General features: G+C 38.2%; 2 protein-coding genes across 3 annotated transcripts in view; one reads left to right on the top strand and one right to left on the bottom strand.

Moving 5' to 3' along the window:
• znf185 (zinc finger protein 185 with LIM domain) overlaps window positions 1-9,703 on the top strand; it is a 61,714-nt gene extending 52,011 nt beyond the window's left edge. Inside the window, exons 28-32 of one of the 2 annotated variants that reach the window (XM_057850624.1) lie at window positions 1,271-1,324; window positions 1,420-1,494; window positions 1,591-1,611; window positions 3,645-3,747; window positions 6,575-9,703. In XM_057850624.1, coding sequence (XP_057706607.1) covers window positions 1,271-1,324; window positions 1,420-1,494; window positions 1,591-1,611; window positions 3,645-3,747; window positions 6,575-6,676 — 355 coding nt within the window. In that variant the 3' untranslated portion in view covers window positions 6,677-9,703. The remainder of the gene's footprint in view (window positions 1-1,270; window positions 1,325-1,419; window positions 1,495-1,590; window positions 1,612-3,644; window positions 3,748-6,574) is intronic. The other variant, XM_057850622.1, reaches the window with a different exon arrangement.
• Window positions 9,704-11,987: 2,284 nt separating this feature from the next.
• On the bottom strand, window positions 11,988-19,942 carry fut11 (fucosyltransferase 11 (alpha (1,3) fucosyltransferase)). The gene is made up of 5 exons (XM_057849354.1): window positions 19,790-19,942; window positions 19,283-19,609; window positions 18,745-19,125; window positions 15,751-16,373; window positions 11,988-14,365 (listed from the first exon to the last, which is right to left on the bottom strand). Exons 2-5 carry the CDS (start codon window positions 19,607-19,609, stop codon window positions 14,215-14,217), a joined length of 1,482 nt encoding a protein of 493 aa, XP_057705337.1. The 5' UTR covers window positions 19,790-19,942; the 3' UTR covers window positions 11,988-14,214.
• Between the last annotated feature and the right edge of the window lie 1,722 nt (window positions 19,943-21,664).

The following is a 21,664-nucleotide window of genomic DNA, read 5'->3' as shown; positions in this document are numbered from 1 at the left end:
GCAGTCAATCTATAATGGCGCTGTTTTACCTATTTATAGAGCTAAAAGGCAGTGTAAAATGAGTGAAATTTGGAAGCCTTTGGAGCCTTGTTTTAATTGGCTAAAGCCTTACAATCCCTCTCTCACCAATTGGATATATCATAGGAAGCAATGTGGGGAAGCAAGGCAATAGTTGATCTTTTTCTTAACACCCTATGTTATTTCCTAACGCAGAGAAGATATATCAATTGGTGCCACTACGCACAGTCATGGTTGCACTTCCCATCATGCATTTGGGCAGAACAGTTAAATGGCAACAGTATCATTTAAAGAAAGCTCAACAAATACACTAGATGGCAATATTTAGTCACAATATACAAAGTCACATTTATCCTTTAAGAATTACAAGTCTTTCTATCCGTGGATCCCTCTCACAGAAAGAATGTTAATAATGTAAATGCCATCTTGAGGATTTATTGTCATAATAAACAAATACAGTACTTATGTACTGTATGTTGAATGTATATATACATGTTATATGATTGGGAAAAATTATCGGGAATGATTGGAATTGAATCGGGAGCAAAAAAAAAAAAAAAAGCAATCGGATCGGGAAATATCGGGATCGGCAGATACTAAAACGATTGGGATCGGATCGGGAGCAAAAAAACATGATCAGAACAACCCTATTAAAAAAATATATATATATTTAAGTATTTGTTGAACTGTTAATTTCAATTAGTAGAGAATAATGGATAGTTGGTTAACCAACCAGTAATTTACTTAGTGCAAAAAGACGGAGGATTTAATTCCAGCGTGAATAACACAAATAATAGTCTGTTTCTGTAATAGAAAAAAAAAAAGGTTAAAGCCATTATAAAGTTATGCACATTTTGAACATTTAATCCAGTAATTCTTTGGCGTACCCCAAATGGGAGCCCCTTTAGCACACTTTGGAAACCACTGAATTAATTAACTGCCCTTAAAGTTAAGCCAGAGCAATTCATCAAACGTCTTTATATATTACTCTACCTTCCTACTGTCGTGCAATTTCTTCTCGTTTCCTCCCTTCCACTGCCGCCCCGCACAATTACGAGCCTCCAGATGTCAGATTAACGACGCGCATTAGAGGTGTCCCTTTGTCAAACGGCTCGCCATCAAGCGGCGTGACATTAAGCGGCCATGACAGAAAATGATTATCTTACTGTGCGTGCATGTGCTGTGTGTGCATCATCCCTGTCACTCGTGAGTGAGCGATGAGACTAACAATGCTCTGTCTATCTGACACCAGGACCGTGCTGGTAGAGGCTCCGCGTGTCCCCACACCAGAACCTGACACTAAAAAGTGGGAATCATTTCAATCAAAGTGATAAGTTGCTAACCAATATCTGTGTTGTCTGAGCTCATCTTCATCCTGCATGTGTGATGTGTTCGTTTAAGGCCCTTTGTGTACGTGAAGGAGTATGTCAATACCACAGAGCTGGCCAGCCATAATGCCACAGACTCAATCAATAGGTATGTCTTATTTATGTTATTGATGAGAAATACCGCTGAATAATGATGTTGGCGCACATCCTGATAATGACATTGCCTTCTGTCTGTTTATTCCAGCTGGTCCTCTTCTTACTCCAGGTAATTATGTATACCAAGCAGGTTATTCTTTTTGTCGCAAGACTGTTGCTTTGTTTCTAAGGAAACTTATTGGTAGGTTTTTAGTAGGCATGTGCCAGTATGACATTCTGACGGTATGATAACCTTAAGCCAAAATTTCACGGTATTGCAATTACAGCTCTAAAATGTGTTACTTTGAGATATCTGGGTTTAAAAAAAAAATCCATTCAATTTTCCATTTAACAGGATTTTTATATTCCAAAATATATTAGTAAGGGTGTAACGGTACATGTATTTGTATTGAACCGTTTCGGTATGTGGTGCTCGGTTCGGAACGGAGGCGTACCGAACTAGTTTCTGATGTAATGTAACCCTTACTTTTCGAGGCTGTGAGTCGATCGGGTTACAGTTTCTTTGTGTAGATTATATTTACTCCGTCTTCTCTACTATAATGAGGACCAACACGGTAGGACAGTATAACCCAGAAACTTCAACGGCGCAACAATGTCAGTCAGCCAATGCACACCAGTCGCAGTGCGGCCGCGTTGGGGCTGTTGTTGGGCAACACAGACTTTCAACTCCTTCCGAAGATTTTCTATGGGGTTGAGATCTGGAGACCGGCTAGGGCACTCCAGGAACTTGAAATGCTTCTTACGAAGCCACTCCTTTGTTGCCCTGGCTGTGTGTTTGGGATCATTGTCATGCTGAAAGACCCAGCCACGTCATGTTTTCACACCCATGCTTCACAGTGGGTATGGTGTTTTCGGCTGCAATTCAGTATTCTTTCTCCTCCAAACAAGAGAACCTGGTTTCTACCCATAAAATTCTATTTTGGTTTCATCTGACCATAACACATTCTCCCTTTCCTATTCTGGATCATCCAAATGCTCTCTAGTAAACTGCAGACGCGCCTGGACGTGTATTGGCTTCAGCAAGGGGACACATCTGGAAGTGCAGGATTTGAGTCCCTGGCGGCTCATTGTGTTACTGATAGTAACCTTTGTTACTGTGGTCCCAGCTCTCTGTAGGTCATTCACTAGGTACCCCTAGTGTGTGGTGTGGTTCTGGGATTTTTGCTCACCGTTCTTGTTATCATTTTGACGCCACGGGGTGAGATCTTGCATTGAGCCACAGATCGAGGGAGATTATCAGTGGTCTTATATGTCTTCCATTTTCTAATAATAGCTTCCACAGTTGATTTCGTTACACAAAGCGTTTTACCTAATGCAGATTCAGTCTTCCCAGCCTGGTGCAGGTCTACAATTTTGTCTCTGGTGTCCTTCGAAAGCTCTTTGGTCTTGGCCATAGTGGAGTTTGGAGTGTGACTGACTGAGGCTATGGACAGGTGTCTTTTATACTGATAATGAGTTAAAACAGGTGCCATTAATACAGGTAACGAGCGGAGCCTCGTTAGATCTCGTTAAAAGAAGTTAGACCTCTTTGACAGCCAGAAATCTTGCTTGTTTGTAGGTGACCAAATACTTATTTTCCACTCTAATTTGGAAATAAATTCTTTAAAAATCAAACAATGTGATTTTCTGTTTTTTTTCCCCACATTCTGTCTCTCAAGGTTGAGGTTTACCCATGTTGACAATTACAGGCCTATCTTTTCAAGTAGAAGAACTTTTGGTGGTTGACTACATACTTATTTGCCCCACTGTTTGAGTGCCATATCGGGGCCCATTCTGATACTAGTATCAGTGAAACAATATTCAAAAAAAAAAAAAAAAATCTTGTGAAAAGCTTTTACATGTAGACTATACTTAGCCTATTTGATTGATTTTCTGTGTATTTAATGTTAGTAAATGAACATAAAATGCAGTTTTTAACTTATTTACTGCCATTGACGGTGGGAGTGATCAATCACTCGGAGCCTCTCCCAGTTCAAATGGATTGGATGTCCATCGCCGTCAGTGGCAGCTAATAAGTTAATTGAAAGAAAGTGAATACTCTTAGGGGCCTATCGTGACTATTTACTCTTCTGGCAAAAAAAAATGCTTGAAGTTATTGATGTTTGTGAGTCAACCAATCTTTTTCATGTGTCTCCCCTGCAGCTCTCTGTCCTCCCCTTGCACATACTGTGGACAGCTGGTAGGCAACGATGCCAAGATCACCATTGAGCACCTTAACATTAGCTGTCACCCGGAATGTTTCAAGGTGATTTTTACTTTTGGGTCAACTTGTTTTTTTTTTTCCTCAAAACTGCAGAAAAGTGCCTTTTCATATCAAACACATTCTATGGCCAAAATAAAACGGATAAGAAATAAATGATAACCTAGTTTGACACAAACACTGCCAAAAGGGAAAAAAAAAATCTTTCTTGGCTAACGCTTCCTGGAGGCCCAGCTGGTTGCTCGGCAACCTCAGACGGCGGTAAGATTCCAGCGAGTGGCACATGCCGAGAAATACAAATATGAAACCCCATTGTGCCGCTTGGATACCTTTCTATCAGCCTTCCTCCAAACATGTTTTACCTCTGTTTGTTCATATTTCATGTTGAGTTACTATTTTTGAGCTTTATACTCAATGTGCTCATGCAGGAAAGCCTCCAACAACGCCGATCAAGCTTTTATGGGAGTCATTCCAGAGTTAGAGGAATTTTTAGCTTTAAAGTTTTTGAATAAACCTCCACTTTTCAGATTTTCTGTTACATATTCCGCAATAATAAATAATAAATGATCCGAGGCTTCATCCATCAGTCTACAGATCCAGTGTTGTTTTTGGCAGCCCTTTTAACTTTTGTCTTCGTCTGATGAAGAAAAATACCAATTAATCTGTCATATTTTCGTAATTACTATATGGAGCTTTTCATTGCAAAGGCCCAGATAGTACTTTATTTGATCAATATGTTCTCCGCGATTTTTTGGCCCAAACCGTTTGGCCGATCGACATCGTTCAAATTTCGATACGACCAGAATTTTTGATACATACGATATGATACTTGTTCTACAATTTTTGACCGAATCACCTAATCTGGACTTCAAAAATTCCGGGTTAGTAAGGGGCATAAAAGTTATACACAGAAGTTGGAAAAAAAAAACTTACGGTTCCCCCCAAATTTGCCAAAAACTGTCCCAATGATTTTTAATGGGAAGTCATTGACAACCATGTATGTCCAAATTTCCCACTCATTTCCTATGCCATTTACATTGCATTGACGCCCAAGTACACAGTTACTAATGAGGGCTATGCACGTCCATGCCGTTCATGGCCATGTATGTTGATTCTATTGATGCCAATGTACTTTGATGCCATTGACCGCCATGTATGTCAAAATTTTCCATTCATTTCCAATGTCATTTACATTGCATTGGTGCCCAAGTACACAGCTGCCAATGAGAGTTATGCACGTCCATGAAATTGATGGCCATGTATGTCGATTCTATTGACACCAATGTACTTGGACTCCATTGACAGCCATGTACGTCCAAATTTCCCATTCATTTTCAATAGCATTTACATTGCATTGACGCCCATGTACACAGATGCCATTGACGGCCATGTATGCCAATGTACTTGGATTCCATTGACGCATATGTAAGTCAATGCTATTGACGGCCATGTACGTCCAAATTTCCCATTCATTTTCAATGGCAAAAAAACCAGTGTTCCCAAATCAACAGGAAATGAGTTCATATCAATTGGACGTGTCACCCAAGTGTCTCCAAATCAACCGGAAGTGTCCCAGAAATGTCCCCAAATCAACCTGTACGGGTCTAATATCTGTATCTACCATAGAAAAGCCCTATAGTAATTTCTCCAGAAATAGCAATTTCTAGTTTTCGTTGACGAAATTTCATTTCGTTTTAGTTGACAATTACTCAAAATATTTGTCCAAAAATAAATAAACATAAATAAAGGTTTCCATCAATTTAAAATGAACATAAAAACGCTAATGCTTTTTTCCTTACAATGCTCTTAACAAATGGTTCCGACACATATTTCCTCAAAAAATGGCTAAATATACCTATAAACTAAATTACGAATGCACTGAAAAAAAATCATTAGCTCAGACAAAAACTTAGCTTATGTCGGTCTTAACAAGGAGCAGCTGGATTCAGCCACGTGAAATGAGGCAGACAAGAGGGCAGTGTATCGACCCAAATTAATAAAACTAAATGCATACACGTTCAAAATAAACCATTACAATGCCACTTTAATTAAACGAATACACGAAGCAGCAAATTTTAATTCGAATCTGTTTCTCTAATCGAATACTCAAGTTAATCGGTTAATCGTTGCAGCACTACATGATTTGATATTTTACAATATTTGGCATAATAACAGTAACTGGAGCAAATCAGGTGTAATGTTAGCATTCTTCAAGGAGCAGAAGTTAGGTGTTTAGCTAGCTGTTACTGCTGACATAAAGAACAAAATTATGTAAAGATTATTTTTATAGTATTTTATTTCAAAAAATGTCAAATAGAAGCAAGGAAATAAAATTGCTGTTGCTATTTTTGTGATTTACTGCATACTTATGCTATGCCAATAAGGTTATGCGACAACACAGTTGCTTTTTGTTTTAGGACACATTTCATGAATAACAATGTCAATCAAAACAAATGTCCTTACACTTGGCAGAGACAACAATCATAAATTAAGAAAATGGCATTTAAAATGCAATTTAACTGTTGTATTTGAGATTCAATTTGGTCATTATTGGGGTGGGAAACAAATAGCATTTTAAGGTGGATACCATGCTTATTTGGTATTTGTTAAATCATTTTCAAGCATTATTTTCTTAGTGTTTTTAAGGTTTGGTCTCAGGACAAGTAAATTGACTCAGAAATGGCATGTTTTAATATTTTGTATGTGGATTATTTCAAATTTTAAAAGGTAAGTAAAATGTCCTCTAATTCTGGGATGATGATGATGATGTTTTTCTTGCTATATTCAAGTCATCATCAAGGTGTGTTGTGGAAAGAAATTCGTGATTGTAAAATAAATACAATTTTTAAATGACAGCCTCCCTATTTTTCAGTGTGCTTCATGCTGGAAACCGATGGGCGACCTCATCGACAACATGTTCCTGCACGGAGGCAAAGTCCACTGTGAAAGCTGCTACTCTGCAGCCTTCGATTGATCGCAGCGGTTCTTCATTTGCATTTAAAGTGAGAAGCGGCCTTCTTCCACCAAGTTTGGACTGCTTCAAATGCAAGAAGGATGGAGGTTTAGGGTGAGCCAAGAGACTGTAACGAGCAATAAAAATAATTACTTCAGATTCTTTTCACGCAAGACCAGATTTTCATTGGCCAAACATGTTTGTGTTCTTCTTCCTGCTGGTGAAAGTGACTCAACTATTTGTCGGCACATCGGCTGCAATTAAGCCCATATGTAATTGTACCATGAGGAAATTTTGCATTCGAATTTGTTGAATAGGTGTGTTTTAGCTTTAATCCTTTATAGGGCACTCATTGAAAAAATCAACTTAAAGTATTGTAATTCATAACCAGAGTTTATTTGTTTTGATTCATTTTGAATTCAACAAATAAACAAGAATTGGCCTGGAAATGCCCCAAAATCCACAGGAAGTGACCCAGAAATATCCCCAAATTAATAGGAAGTGAGCTAAGCTAAGGTCCTAAAGTCAACGAGAAGTGACCCAAAATTGTCCTAAAATCAATAGCAAGTGACACAGAAATGTCCCCAAATTACCTGGAAGTGACTCGATAGCAACAGAAAGTTACACGGAAATGCCTCAAAAATCAACAGAAGGTGACCGATACCACTAGAAAATGCCCTAAAAATCAAAAGTGACCCAAAAATGCGCCAAAATTAATAGGAAGTGAGCTACTGTACAGAAGAAGTGAATAGAAAGTTTCTAAAGTCAACAAGACGTAACCCAAAAATGTCCGAAAAATTAATAAGAAGTGAGCTACTGTACAGAGGAAGTGACTAGAAAGTTTCTAAAGTCAACAAGAAGTGATCCAAAAATGTCCTAAAATCAATAGCAAATTACACAGAAATGCCCCAAAATTAACTGGAACTGACTCGATAGCAACAGAAAGTTACACGGAAATGCCCCAAAATCAACAGAAAGTGACTGATATCAATAGAAAATGCCCCTGAAATCAAAAGAAATGACCCAAATATCAATGTCAACTATTTTAATTCATTCATTCATTCATTCATTCAGTTTTATTTTGATTCATTTTGAATTCAACAAATGGACAAGAATTGGCCTGGAAATGCCCCAAAATCCACAGGAAGTGACCCAGAAATGTCCCAAAATTAATAGGAAGTGAGCTACTGTACACAGGAAGAGACTAGAAAGTTCCTAAAGTCAACAAGAAGTGACCCAAAATTGAAAATCAATCAATCAATCAATTAAATCAACAGCAAGTGACACAGATATGCCCCAAAATTAACTGGAACTGACTCGATACCAACTGAAAGTTACACGGAAATGCCCCAAAAATCAACAGAAGGTGACCGATATCAATAGGAAATGCCCCAAAATCAAAAGAAGTGACCCAAAAATGTCTGAAAATTTAATAGGACGTGAACTACTGTACAGAGGACGTGACTAGAAAGTTCCTAAAGTCAACAAGAAGTGACCCAAAATTGTCCTAAAATCAATAGCAAGTGACACAGAAATGCCCCAAAATTAATTGGAAGTGACCGATATCAATAGGAAATCCCGCAAAATCAAAAGTGACCTAAAAAATGTCCCAAAATTAACAGAAAGTGACACATAAACATCCCAAGATGGATACGAAGTGAACTAATGTAGACAGAAAGTGACTATAAATGTCCTTAAGTCCACAGGAAGTGACCTTAAAACAGTGGTTCTTAACCTGGGTTCGATGAGTAAGTCTAAGGGGTTCGGCGAAGGTAAAGAAACTCAGAGCCCTATTTTCGTACGCTGATGAAATCTGGGCAAAGTGGCTTTTTAGACCAGGTTTTGGACTGGTTTGCTACCAATTTACTGGCTTGATCCTTTTAACTCCTAGTCCTCAATCGGATGGGAGGAAGAATTGGTTTGCTCAGTGGAAGATTGAATCGCACTTGCTATGAGGGAATACAACAACAGACCAACAGGCAGCGTGGTCTCAAATTTTGACCTGTTTATAAAACGTGCTGTCAAAATGAGAGGGATTTTGAATGGGAATTTGCTAAATTATTAGCTTGCTAGCTTAGATATATCGGTTATGAATTTGAAAATAATTGCTTTATTATCCAATTCTGAAGGGTTCGGGGAATTCACGTGTGAAACTTGTGGGGTTCAGTACTTTTAGCAAGGTTAAGAACCTTAAAATGTCCTAAAACTAATAGCAAGTGACACCGAAAGGCCCTAAAATTAACTGGAAGTGACTCAATAACAACAGGAAGTTCACGGAAATGTTCCAAAATCGATAGGAAGTAACTCAAAATCAACAGGTAGTGAACTTACTGGACTTAAATGACCAGCATGGAAAGTCATCCCACCCAGTTGTTCTAGGAACGGCATTGATTATTCATTTTAAAGATTTTTTTTTTTTGAATGACCAAATAGAATCACTTGCCCTATAAAGGATTAAATGGCAAAATGTCTTAGAGATTCATTGATTTCATTATTTTTCCAATTCCAATTTAAACACATTCTCAGTAGATGCAAATGTTGAACTATTTTAGTGCCATTGATAATGATCTGTCAACTGCGGCTTTTTTTTTTTTTAATTTAAATTTTTATCCTTTTGCTGTGAATTTGAATTAGTTTGTCACTAAGCAATCCAGTTTAAATGGATTGCACATCAGATCTATTATTGTTAATGGCAGCAAGTGAGAATAATTCATTGGGAGAAAAAAACTCAACTTGTGCTTAACTCCAAACCCAAATTCAATAATACAGAACTGCAGTTTTTGAGGAAAATATATTTATATTTACTTAACTATGACTTTGTTATACATTCTGATTAGAAAAAAAATGTTTGTTGCTTGTTCACAAAATAAAACATTCATCCAGGTATCAAAACGTAACAAATATAGTGTGCTGGTTTGCATGTTGTACACACAATTTTTTTAAAAATTCATTGCGCGTATGTTATTGTTATACTATTGGCAGCAACTGCTCGGTAAAAATAAAACAGCAGTCAAATGGAATCCAAAGTTATATGTCTACCTATATACAGTGCCTTGCAAAAGTATTCGGCCCCCTTGAACCTTGCAACCTTTCGCCACATTTCAGGCTTCAAACATAAAGATATAAAATTTTAATTTTTTGTCAAGAATCAACAACAAGTGGGACACAATCGTGATGTTGAACAAAATTTATTGGATAATTTAAACTTTTTTAACAAATAAAAAACTGAAAAGTGGGGCGTGCAATATTATTCGGCTCCCTTGCGTTAATACTTTGTAGCGCCACCTTTTGCTCCAATTACAGCTGCAAGTCGCTTGGGGATGTTTTTATCAGTTTTGCACATCGAGAGACTGACATTCTTGCCCATTCTTCCTTGCAAAACAGCTCGAGCTCAGTGAGGTTGGATGGAGAGTGTTTGTGAACAGCAGTCTTCAGCTCTTTCCACAGATTCTCAATTGGATTCAGGTCTGGACTTTGACTTGGCCATTCTAACACCTGGATACGTTTATTTTTGAACCATTCCATTGTAGATTTGGCTTTATGTTTTGGATCATTGTCCTGTTGGAAGATAAATCTCCGTCCCAGTCTCAGGTCTTGTGCAGATACCAACAGGTTTTCTTCCAGAATGTTCCTGTATTTGGCTGCACCCATCTTCCCGTCAATTTTAACCATCTTCCCTGTCCCTGCTGAAGAAAAGCAGGCCCAAACCATGATGCTGCCACCACCATGTTTGACAGTGGGGATGGTGTGTTCAGGGTGATGAGCTGTGTTGCTTTTACGCCAAACATATCATTTTGCACTGTGGCCAAAAAGTTCAATTTTGGTTTCATCTGACCAGAGCACCTTCTTCCACATGTTTGGTGTGTCTCCCAGGTGGCTTGTGGCAAACTTTAAACGAGACATTTTATGGATATCTTTGAGAAATGGCTTTCTTCTTGCCACTCTTCCATAAAGGCCAGATTTGTGCAGTGTACTCCTATGGACAGACTCTCCCACCTCAGCTGTAGATCTCTGCAGTTCATCCAGAGTGATCATGGGCCTCTTGGCTGCATCTCTGATCAGTTTTCTCCTTGTCTGAGAAGAAAGTTTGGAAGGACGGCCGGGTCTTGGTAGATTTGCGGTGGTCTGATGCTCCTTCCATTTCAATATGATGGCTTGCACAGTGCTCCTTGAGATGTTTAAAGCTTGGGAAATCTTTTTGTATCCAAATCTGGCTTTAAACTTCTCCACAACAGTATCTCGGTCCTGCCTGGTGTGTTCCTTGGTTTTCATAATGCTCTCTGCACTTTAAACAGAACCCTGAGACTATCACAGAGCAGGTGCATTTATACGGAGACTTGATTACACACAGGTGGATTCTATTTATCATCATCGGTCATTTAGGACAACATTGGATCATTCAGAGATCCTCACTGAACTTCTGGAGTGAGTTTGCTGCACTGAAAGTAAAGGGGCCGAATAATATTGCACGCCCCACTTTTCAGTTTTTTATTTGTTAAAAAAGTTTAAACTATCCAATAAATGTTGTTCCACTTCACGATTGTGTCCCACTTGTTGTTGATTCTTGACAAAAAATTAAATTTCATATCTTTATGTTTGAAGCCTGAAATGTGGCGAAAGGTTGCAAGATTCAAGGGGGCCGAATACTTTTGCAAGGCACTGTATACATATATTTGAATACTTTTTTGCCACTTTCATGCATGAATTCTGATTTTCAAAATGTTTTTCTAACCCTTACAGGACACTCATTAACTCACTGGTTGCCATTGACGGCGCTAGACATCCAATCCATTATGACTCTTTGTTCATTCGCCCCTCCGTACAAATGGAATGGACGTCTAGCGCCGTCAGTGGCACTAAAACATGCATTCATATCCAGTTAAAAAAAAGAAAAACTTAAAGTTGCAACGAGTGTTTTTCTGTTTTTTATCAATTTTAATATTTTCAAGCTTTAGTAATGTTTTTAGTGCTGCAACGATTAATCGATTAACTCGAGTACTCGATTAGAAAAAAATACTCGAATTAAATTTTTTTGCTTCGAGTATTTGTTTAAAGTGGCGTTGTAATGGTTTATTTTGAAAGTGTTTGCATTTCGTTTTATTGATTAGGGCGGATACACTGCCTGGTCTGCCTCTTTTCACATACGTAGCTGAATCCAACTGCTCCCTGTTAATACCAACGCAAGCTAAGTTTTTGTTTGAGCTAATGTTTTTTAATGCATTTATAATTTAGTTTATAGGTATATTTAGAAGTTTTTTGTGGGAATATGTGTCTGAACCATTTAAGAGCATTGTAAAAAAAAAAAAAAAAAAAAAAAAAAAAACTTGCATTTTATAGCATTTAAGCTAACGGACTTTTTCTATGTAAGTTAGCCCATTATTCTTTTGTTGTACACAGATCCTCATTTAAAAAAAAAAAAATTATACCGTTTGAGGCTCAGCTCAGGTATTTTAATGTTTCTTATCCGATTACTCGATTATACGAACTAACTAGTCCATTGATTAATCGACTACTAAAATATTCGATAGCTGCAGCCCAGAACGTTTTATTTGTTTATAAATTCATTTACATTACAAAATATATAAATAATTAAAATACAAAATCATAGTTGATATTTGTCTTTAAATTACTAAAAAGTGACTTGCCTTATTAACAGTCTTGAGAAAATGTCAAAAAATGTCAAGCTATGTACTGTAATTTTCGGACTATAAGCCGCCACCCACCAAATTTGACATGAAAACGGTATTTGTCCATTGATAAACCGCTTTGGACTATAAACAGAAGCGTTGCGTCCCATTAGGCAAACCAGGCAATTGCCTAGGGCCTCCAGCCAGCAGGGGCCCAGCGGGGGCCAACAGATTTAGCAAACGCAGCTTTGCTGCATTGTCGCAGCGACAATTGTAGGGAGTGTTTCAATACCATGGAATCATTTCGCAGATTATCTAAAGATTCTGTTATCAATCCCAATCAGCATTAACCATGTCACGAAGATTATACATGTTTAGGAAAGTCCAATCAGCTATTAATACCAAGTGATTGTTTAAAGAGTGACTCACCAAGCACTCTCTGGAAAGTCCTTGCAGAGTTGTTTTTCGTAGATATTCACAGGCCACCTCATTATTCATGTGACTACTTAAAGAAATGGTGATTTTTCCAAAAAGTCTATTCATGGGTCTATCGTATTCCTCGTCGAATACTCTAGAAGAAAAATATAACATATGTATCTAAAATAATCCTAAACAATTTTATTAGCAAATGTAATACTCATTTCGGTCAGTAGTCCACCAATCAGTGGTTTTTACGGAATAATTTGAATTTGGTGGGTCGTAGGGCCAATCTGACTACTGATTTCACACAAAGGTAAATACCTCCGCATCCGATGGTGGTATTTTTGTGTTGCTACTCTTTCTTCTATTGCTCCAAGTCCAACTGTCCCCCTTACTTGCACACGCTCGAAGGGCCCCATTTTGCTTGTTGCTTGGTCCCCGGGGACCCTTGCTATGCCTCTGACTATAAGCCACAGCTGTCCTCACTGTATTATGGGATATTTACACCAAAAGATATGCTGCCGCTGTCAAATAGTATTACCGGTTAATAAGGCAGTCGTAAGATCAAATGAACCACCATGAAGCTTTGAACCAATTGGCTTCAAAGCCTCATAAGCTTCAAAGCTTTGAACCAATTGGCTTCAAAGCTTCATTGCTTCAAGGAGCTTCATTCATTCCCTTGGGGGGGACAGTGCTGCCACCTGCTGTCAACACTGTTGTCGTCCAACATGCCTCCTAATATGCATTGCAGCGTTGCAGATGTAAATAACAATCAAATTTCATGTTCTGTGCTAATTATTTCTTCAGTTGTTTCATTAATTGCAAGTTATAGCATTCGGTAACACTTTATTTGGCAGTGGTACCATAAGACCTTCATAATTATGACATGACACTGCCATGAGCATTCATGAATGCTTATGAACGATGTCCTTTTGTGTCATCCGGTAAATTATCTTACTTTTGAATGGATGTAAAAGATCCGAGCTGGACTATAAGCTGCAGGATTTGAAATGAGGGGAAAAAAGTAGAGATCTATAGTCTGAAAATTACGGCAACTCATTATCTTTGCATTGTCACATAACATCATTAAGTCACTTGTTTGAAAAAAAAAAAAAAGGTGAAAAATTAATTAAGTCTAGTTGCTTCTGTCCTGATTGTCCTCGCACACAGTTGGACAGCGTTCACTTGGCACACTAGATTCCAGCTTGGCTTCACTCCAATGCAAACATGTCTCCCCCGACAATGACAATGTCCCCCTGTGGAGCAACTGCTCTGCACACAGTTTAAAGTTAATGCCCAGCACCTTGACATTATTGAACCTCAAAGTATGTGCCTTATATAATGAAAAAAAATCCATTCAACTGCCCATGAGGGAACGATAGTTTTGGGCACAGGTGCACATAAGGTGTGCGCTTCAGTCACTCATTAAAAAAAGAAAAGTGTCTGCGTGGTGTGGAGCACATCTGGACTCCTGGATGCGCTCCATCTTCCCTGGCCCGTTCAAGGCCGACGTCAGTGTTTGCCTCTGGCTCGGCTCACAGCGATTCTTTGGATGTGCTTCCACAACAGTGCCGGATCCGATTCGTTAGTTCTTATCAGGGACTCCAGCCCTTCCGCTTGGTCCAGGCTATGCCAGTAGTCCTGAGGCCACATTTGCAACCATCTGCGGACACGTTTGTTAACATTAGATCTATCGCAGGACATGTTTGAATTAGGCGTGCAGAGCATATTAGATGAGGCTGTTAGCGGATGGTTAAGACTGGGGACGCCACGATTAATTGGTTTTCAAGTTAACTGATTCACTACCATGGACGGCAATAGACAACCATGGAAGTGAATTGGTTAAAAACTGAATTTTTATGTTTGCTCATTTTATCTTTGTTACGATGGTTTGATGTTTGTCACCGTCAAGGGCAGGAAATGAGTTAGTCCACAACAATTTTGATAGATTATAAATCATTTCGGCACATTATTAAAAAATGTCCAAATCCTCTTTTTAAGCGTTTTAACAGTAAATAGACGGATTAAAAAAAATTCCCTGGATCCTTTTACATTTTAAATATTACAAAAAATAATATATATATATATATATTCTCTTTTGTATTTATTTAATTATTTCTAAAAAACAATCGAAGTAAATTTTTTGGGCAATTATTTCTACATCAATTTAAAAAAGGAAAAAAAATATTCTCTTGTTATTAATAAAATTTTTATAATGTTAAAAAAACAAAAACAAAAAAAACTCAGGAATAAAAGTAAATATTATTGATTCATTTTTAAAAGAAAGAAAACCAGCAAATATTGTTCCGTGTTTGTCTAAAAAGTTTTTTTCTTTTAATAAAATATATTTTTTATTAAAGGTTTTTAAAAATTTTTTTTTTTATTTGTGTATTTCTTAATCTAAAAAAAGAATGTTTTCTTTTTGGGGTTAATTAAAAAAATATATATATCTCGTAAAAAAAAAAAAATGTTTTAAAATATGTTGAAAAACAACAAATATTTGTATTCATGAAAAAAAATCATTTAAAAATATTTTACATTTTTTAAAAAATAGTCTCGTAATATTTTATTGTTACTAATAGAAAAAGAGGGTAAAAATGAATTTAATTAACGCAAAAATAACCGCAAACATCTGATCTTGCTTTAGAATGATAATTAATGATAGTCCAAGTTATCAACCTTTCTCAGAACATATTTTTTGCTTCCTATGATGATTTGCCACTAAAATGTTAAGAGCAGAGTATGTAACAGAACGTGATTTATTTACAAGCAGATGAATTGACTCTCAAAAAAAATCATACATGAAAGTGTGAGTTAAATCCTGTATTTTTGGGAATAATCATCAAACTGTAGTGCATATTTAAGAGCAAAGCCAAACATCAATGTTTAATTGGATCCTAACAACAAAAATTCTGAAAAACGTATGAAGGAAATTCAATGTTTCCAGTGATTTTAAAATAATTGACTTGATTAGTTGCCCACACAGCCAAATGAGATCCCATAAAAATAAAATAGAAAGCATAAGTGAAAAGTTTAGAACAGACTCACCCATCATGTTCCGGCAGGTCTTGGACTTCTCCATAGCTCGGGCTGGGCAGAGGGCATCCCATATGAGCGCTGGAAGCCATCTTTGCTTTTGGAGGCGGGTTGGTCTCAGGAGCTTTTCTATTGGCTCGCTCTGCAGCATGCCTGGCGTTCTCCCGGTCGCACACATAGCACTCAAATCCATTTAAGTAGTTGGGTTTGCTCATGTCGTTAACCCCCCATTCGCGGGTCTCCAGAGCCTCCAGCAAACGAGCGTTGGTAACGCTGTGAATGTTTTTGAACTCCAAATATTTGGCATATTCGTTGTCGTTTTCATCTAGAAACTTAAGGAAGTCGGCGAGTGCTTTAGGTGAAGGGAAGTCGTCGATGAAAATGACAGAGTGGTTGTTGGGCATCCAGTCCGCCGCAACGGGAGAGCCCCGGTAAATGGGAACGCAGCCCTGGTGGAGGGGCCGCCACAGCTTCTCAGTCATGTAGTCTGGGCACAGGCCATTCTCCAGTGCCAGGTGGAACTTGTAGCGGCTGACAAACGTCATGAAGGAGGCCTCTTCACCTGTGGCGGTGGACGTGTCTTCTAGATGAGCAGGCAGAGCTTTGTTGTTCAGACATTTACCGTAAGAATCCACCTGAGGTTGACAATTTATTCGTCGACAATGGTCAAAAACAAACTACAAACTATGCCAACATGATGCTACGGTAGATATCACATGTACAGTATATAGAACTACATGCGAAATGACAGAGTCGCCGACATTAGTAAACAGCCGCCATCTTAAAACAGTAGACTTCTCAGGAAGGCTCTTTTGTAGCGAACCTTCCTAACGAACCTAAGTAACTTTTTTTTAAATCTAAAATACTCCTAAATTGGCAAAACCTTGACTTGTATCTATCTTTAAATGATGAAACAGTTTTAAAACTTTCACATGTCAAAAGTAGACAGAAGGGAACTAATGCAATAACGGGAGGAATTTTAACAACTTTAACGGTTGATTCACAACATTAAATGACTTCCAAACATAGCAAAGGTTACAATCTAGTTATCACAATCCCCGCAATACCCCTGTGTCTAGTTACGTTTAGGGTAAAGAATTAGGCTAGGGTCTATTGTCCCAAAAACCCTTTGAACTTCACATAGTGTGACCTGTTTGTTTTTTTTTTTGGGTGGGGGGGGATATAAGAATATTTGATGTGAAAGACGTTATACAATGTATCATGTAATAACGTGTAAAACATGAAAAGTAACACCAGTCACTTTGCCGAGTAACTAATTACTCTTATAATGAGGTAACTGAGTTACTAACTCAATTACTTTTTAAAAGTAAGATTAACAACACTGTCCCCGGGTCACGACGTACCCGACTTACGTGATTCCGACTTTACGACGCCTGTCTCGTCGTTTTCTTTTTTTAATGTTGACTTTTGTTTTGTGACGCATGCTTTTTATTTAGCGCAGGAAGCGCAGAGCAGGTTGTACTTTCGTACGCGAGCCATTTACACACTGCCCATCCCACACAAGCACATATGAGGAAGAACGCAGCTGAGTAAAGAGGTGACAGCCTGCGCCCACATTTGTTGGTTGTGAAGCATCTAGAGGCGACGACTGTATATAGCTCCTTTTGTACTGTTTATTGTGAGTTTTCAATTGTGGTGGAATACTTGGGGCGAGTTTAAGTATTGTATTTGATGCAGACGCTAACTGATACATGCTAATCGTTTGTTATTGCTGTATCAGCAGCTAATTGTAAATGCAAATTTGAATTGCTGCTATTGAAGATGAGACTTATTTAGTTTCATTTTATTTTAGTTACATTCTGCAAGTGTTAATGTCATGAGCAGCTGAATAAAGTCAGCAAACCACACGGACGTCTGTCAGTTTGGAGCTTAGCTCGCTGTCTAGCTAGAGCTTAGCTCCGACATCTTGGCGAGGACAGTACAATGACGTATAATACACGTTTTTGGATAGTTATTTTTTTAGATTTAGGGATGTTTTGGGTTTTGTAGGCTCTAATAAGCCACAATTGTAAGTTGACAGTACAATGATGCACAATACATGCTTTTGGATTTTTTTATTTTATTTTTTTTAAGTTAGAGGGTGTCTAGAGGGTGAATTCCAACTTCCGTGGAAATCCAGGTTACAGGAATGGAACTCATTCGTAAACCGGGGACTACCTGTATTTGTCTTCAGTTCTGCTTATCTTCACAAGGGGATGCTGGAGCCAATCACAGATATTTTTAAACTGCATACAATATGTAGACCGCTGTATTAAATCCAGAAAGATGATAAAATTCCGTTTCCCCTACTGTTTATAAGCCCGGCGGGCTGCCAGACTTATTTCGCGATGACGTAGGTCTTGGAAATATATTGATTCGAAGTTTTTCTTTTTTAATTGGTGGTTTATTATTATTGCAAATGTTATTGGATAAAATTGGGGGTGGGGGCGGGGGGTAAACGTCAAATTACTGGAGTACAAAGCATTTTTGGACCACATTACATTGCCCAACTTTACGATAGCTATATGGGCACAATATGATTATGACAGCCCCCCCTTCATTTTGGATAGATATTAAAAAGACCTGCCACAAATATGAAACCCATAGTTGTGCTGCAACATAAAAATAAGTAAACAAACGAGGGCCTTTTTTTTTTTTTTTTTTTAAAGGATATTATTTATGATGATCTTCACTTTCCTAGTGTAGTAAGATTGGCTACATGTGTTTGCCACTTCATTTATTTATTTATTTATTTAAACTATTTTAAAATCTTCATTAACTGATTTTTTTCTTTTATTAACGCATCGTGTTCATGCTGTGTGGTAATTTATTACACACGCTTTGCTAGTATAGGGACATTTAGTGGTCATTATGCATGCATTGATTTTAGAAATATCGAGTAGTTTACATTTATTATGGATTAACTTTAACGATAGCGATGCTAAAAGGAATTTAAGGCAATACATAAAATCATTTTGGCGATATATGTCGTAATGTGTGCATTACCTGGATGTACTTCATGAGCTCTCGTATGTATCGGTCTCTATCAGAAGGCACGTCGCAGTGAGATTGCATGTAGAGTACAGGGGCCAAGCCTTCCCTCCTCAGCTGGTTCTTCTCCTTCAGAGATACCGCCGTTGGCTCCAACAGGTAGCTCAGAGATGGGAGCCACTGCAGGGTTAAAGGGTAGTCGGACTCTCGACGAAACGTGGCGGTGTAATTGAACAGCCTGATGCCAGGGCTGTGTGAGAGGAGGTAGTTATTCATGGGGGACTCTTCGTGGAACAGAGCCCACGTCTGGTGGGGCAGACGAGGGAGCGGTGCTTCGTAGGCTCGAAAGTCTGTCCCGTAGAAGATGATGGATGAGGTCCTTTTGTACAGCTGAACCTGATGATCATACAAATTGAAAAAATACTGCTTGAACAAGACTTTTAAAACATCACTGTCATCCAGCCCAGTTAAAATGAATTGGACGTCTGTCGCTGACAATGGCAGCCAATGAGTTAACACCTTTGAAAAGTTTAACAATCCCTCTTCCTAGTACCTTGCGATTACTTGTAGCCAGACAGGACGAGGTGGCACAGTCAATTCGTTCAGTATCCCCAGGAAAATGTGGGAATAAGCCTCCGCTCCACCACAGGATAATAGGCAGCTCCTTGTTACTTCGCTCATCTTGGTTGCCAGGTCCACGGTAAGAACTCATTGGGGCAAACTCCATGTCAGCGAGAGCACTTTGGGGTTTAAAAAGTCCTTGGTCCACTGCATCATAGTGATGCTCATCAGGGAATGACGCAAAGGAGACCCACACCCAGCAAAGGACACCAAACAGACCAAAACATAAACAGGACACCAGCCTGCCTCTCCCTGCCATCTTAAAGTGCACAAAGCAACACAGTTAGGAAGTCATCAGTAGGACAAATCATAGTCATGGTTCTCTCAGGCTTCTTGAATGTATGATTTAGATGTTTAGAGTAAATATAAAATAATTGCAAATTTGCTGCAAGATAACTCATACACTGGCAAAACATGGGGGGGGGGGGATAGCACTCACCTTCGTCACCGCTGTAAACACATGGAATTTCTATTTTCTTCTCCCGGTGTGGAATTTATTTCATTAGTAGCGATATTGTTGATAAATGTTGACGGGATGCTGCTGAACACAGCTGGGGAGAGAGAAAAAAAACAGTGGGTTTCTTCTTCTACGCTTTAGCAGCTTGTCTTCTTCGGGGGAATTGGAAGCAACGTAACCACACACTGCCATCTAGAGTTTAAAGACGGTCTAAGATCAGCACAAGTGGCACTTTGTATAAAAATAACATACAAATTCACCAAATCGATTGACCGTGATAAAAGAAAAACGCATACGAATGCACACGTATACGTGAAATAAAACGGAACTATAAAAGGTCATTTTAAATAACATGAAAATAGAAATTTATACATTTAAACCGATAGAAACGTTTTGAATTTTTTTTTGGGGGGGGGGGGGGGGGGGTTCAACTATTTATTTGTTTAAAATATACAGATTTACATCTTTTATTTGTTATTTCCGGTATAGTAAAAGAATTGAAATATACATCAATTTACAAAATAATTCAGAATTTGGGATTTTTTTTTATAAATTTGGATTTGTGAATGGAATTCCCTAACCGAATATAGAGGTTAATTATTACATTTTTGTTTATATATATATATATATATATATATATATATATATATATATATATATATATATATATATATATATATACAGGGGTGCACATAGTTTTTTTGCTCAGGTTCTCAGAGGAGGACCTGGAGATGTGACTTGGTCCTCATTGAGCTTGAGAGCCGACCCGCCTGATGCGATACATTTATGACAAGCTTTACTTAGAGCCAATTAACTTTAATTAATTATATTAACAATTAATGCTTGATTAACATCAACTGGCACAACAAAATTGCCATTACTTTGAAGTGAAATGTAAAGAAATAAGAAGCACCAATTCAAAATAAAGGGCATTATGCGGCTCCCACATTAACTCCAAGCCTTTTTAAAAGTGGGATATCCTCCTCATAAGACCTCATTGAACGTGCATGTTTAGCTTTGTAAAATGCGAGCAAAAACACGTTTGTCAGTGCATGTCGCTGTTCATTACCTTTATTCCGCCACTTGTCCATAGGGCGAGTGGGGTCCTGTTTGACATCGATAGTTTGCTTAATTGCCACATGCTCTGTTTTTTTCGTGCTTTTCAAAGTTTGGATGGCTGAAATTCTTTGACTCTACATAAAATGCGCTGCTTTTATCGGCGACATTGGGATTCTCACGGCACATTTTGTACCGCATTTCCGTGCGAGCATCATTTGCTTCTAGCCATGGTACCTCCTGTAGCCACTTTTCAGCAAAAGTCCTTTTTTTCGGTAGCTCTGGTGACGTCTCTGTCGTCTTTCTGTCTTTTGACAGGGGTGGGGGAACAAGGAAGTAATTTAGTGATGGCCAAATGAAGCCTCATGAAGCAATGAAGCTTTGCAGCCAATTGGTTTGCACATGTAGCAAAGCTTCATGGTGCTTCATTTACCCTATGGCGCCATCAAGTGGTCTATAAGCCCAAGAGGTCAACATTGTTAAGAATTCAATGGCTATTTGCTTAAGACAAAGATATGAATGTGCTTGTGTTAGTAATTTAGTATGTGAACAAAATACAACAAGTGCTAAGGGTAATTTGTTATTCATTTTTATTTAGAAATAATAGCTTTCCCACAGTGGCTGGCTTTAAACAGTTTCTTTTTTTTTTTGGAAAATATTTCACCAGCTTTAGAAAATATTCTTTCACAAGGCACAGATGAAGCTGGGGTGCAGAGAAATGTGAGTGCCAGTTTATATAAATTTGGGTAGGTATTCTTTTGTGCCTCCCAGTACACTAATGGATTGTTCATTCTGTTGATG

The sequence above is a fragment of the Corythoichthys intestinalis genome, chromosome 11, assembly GCF_030265065.1.
Source record: "Corythoichthys intestinalis isolate RoL2023-P3 chromosome 11, ASM3026506v1, whole genome shotgun sequence".
NCBI classification, from domain to species: domain Eukaryota; kingdom Metazoa; phylum Chordata; class Actinopteri; order Syngnathiformes; family Syngnathidae; genus Corythoichthys; species Corythoichthys intestinalis.
Note: the sequence above shows the minus strand (reverse complement) of the source record. Positions and strands in the feature narration are given on the sequence as shown.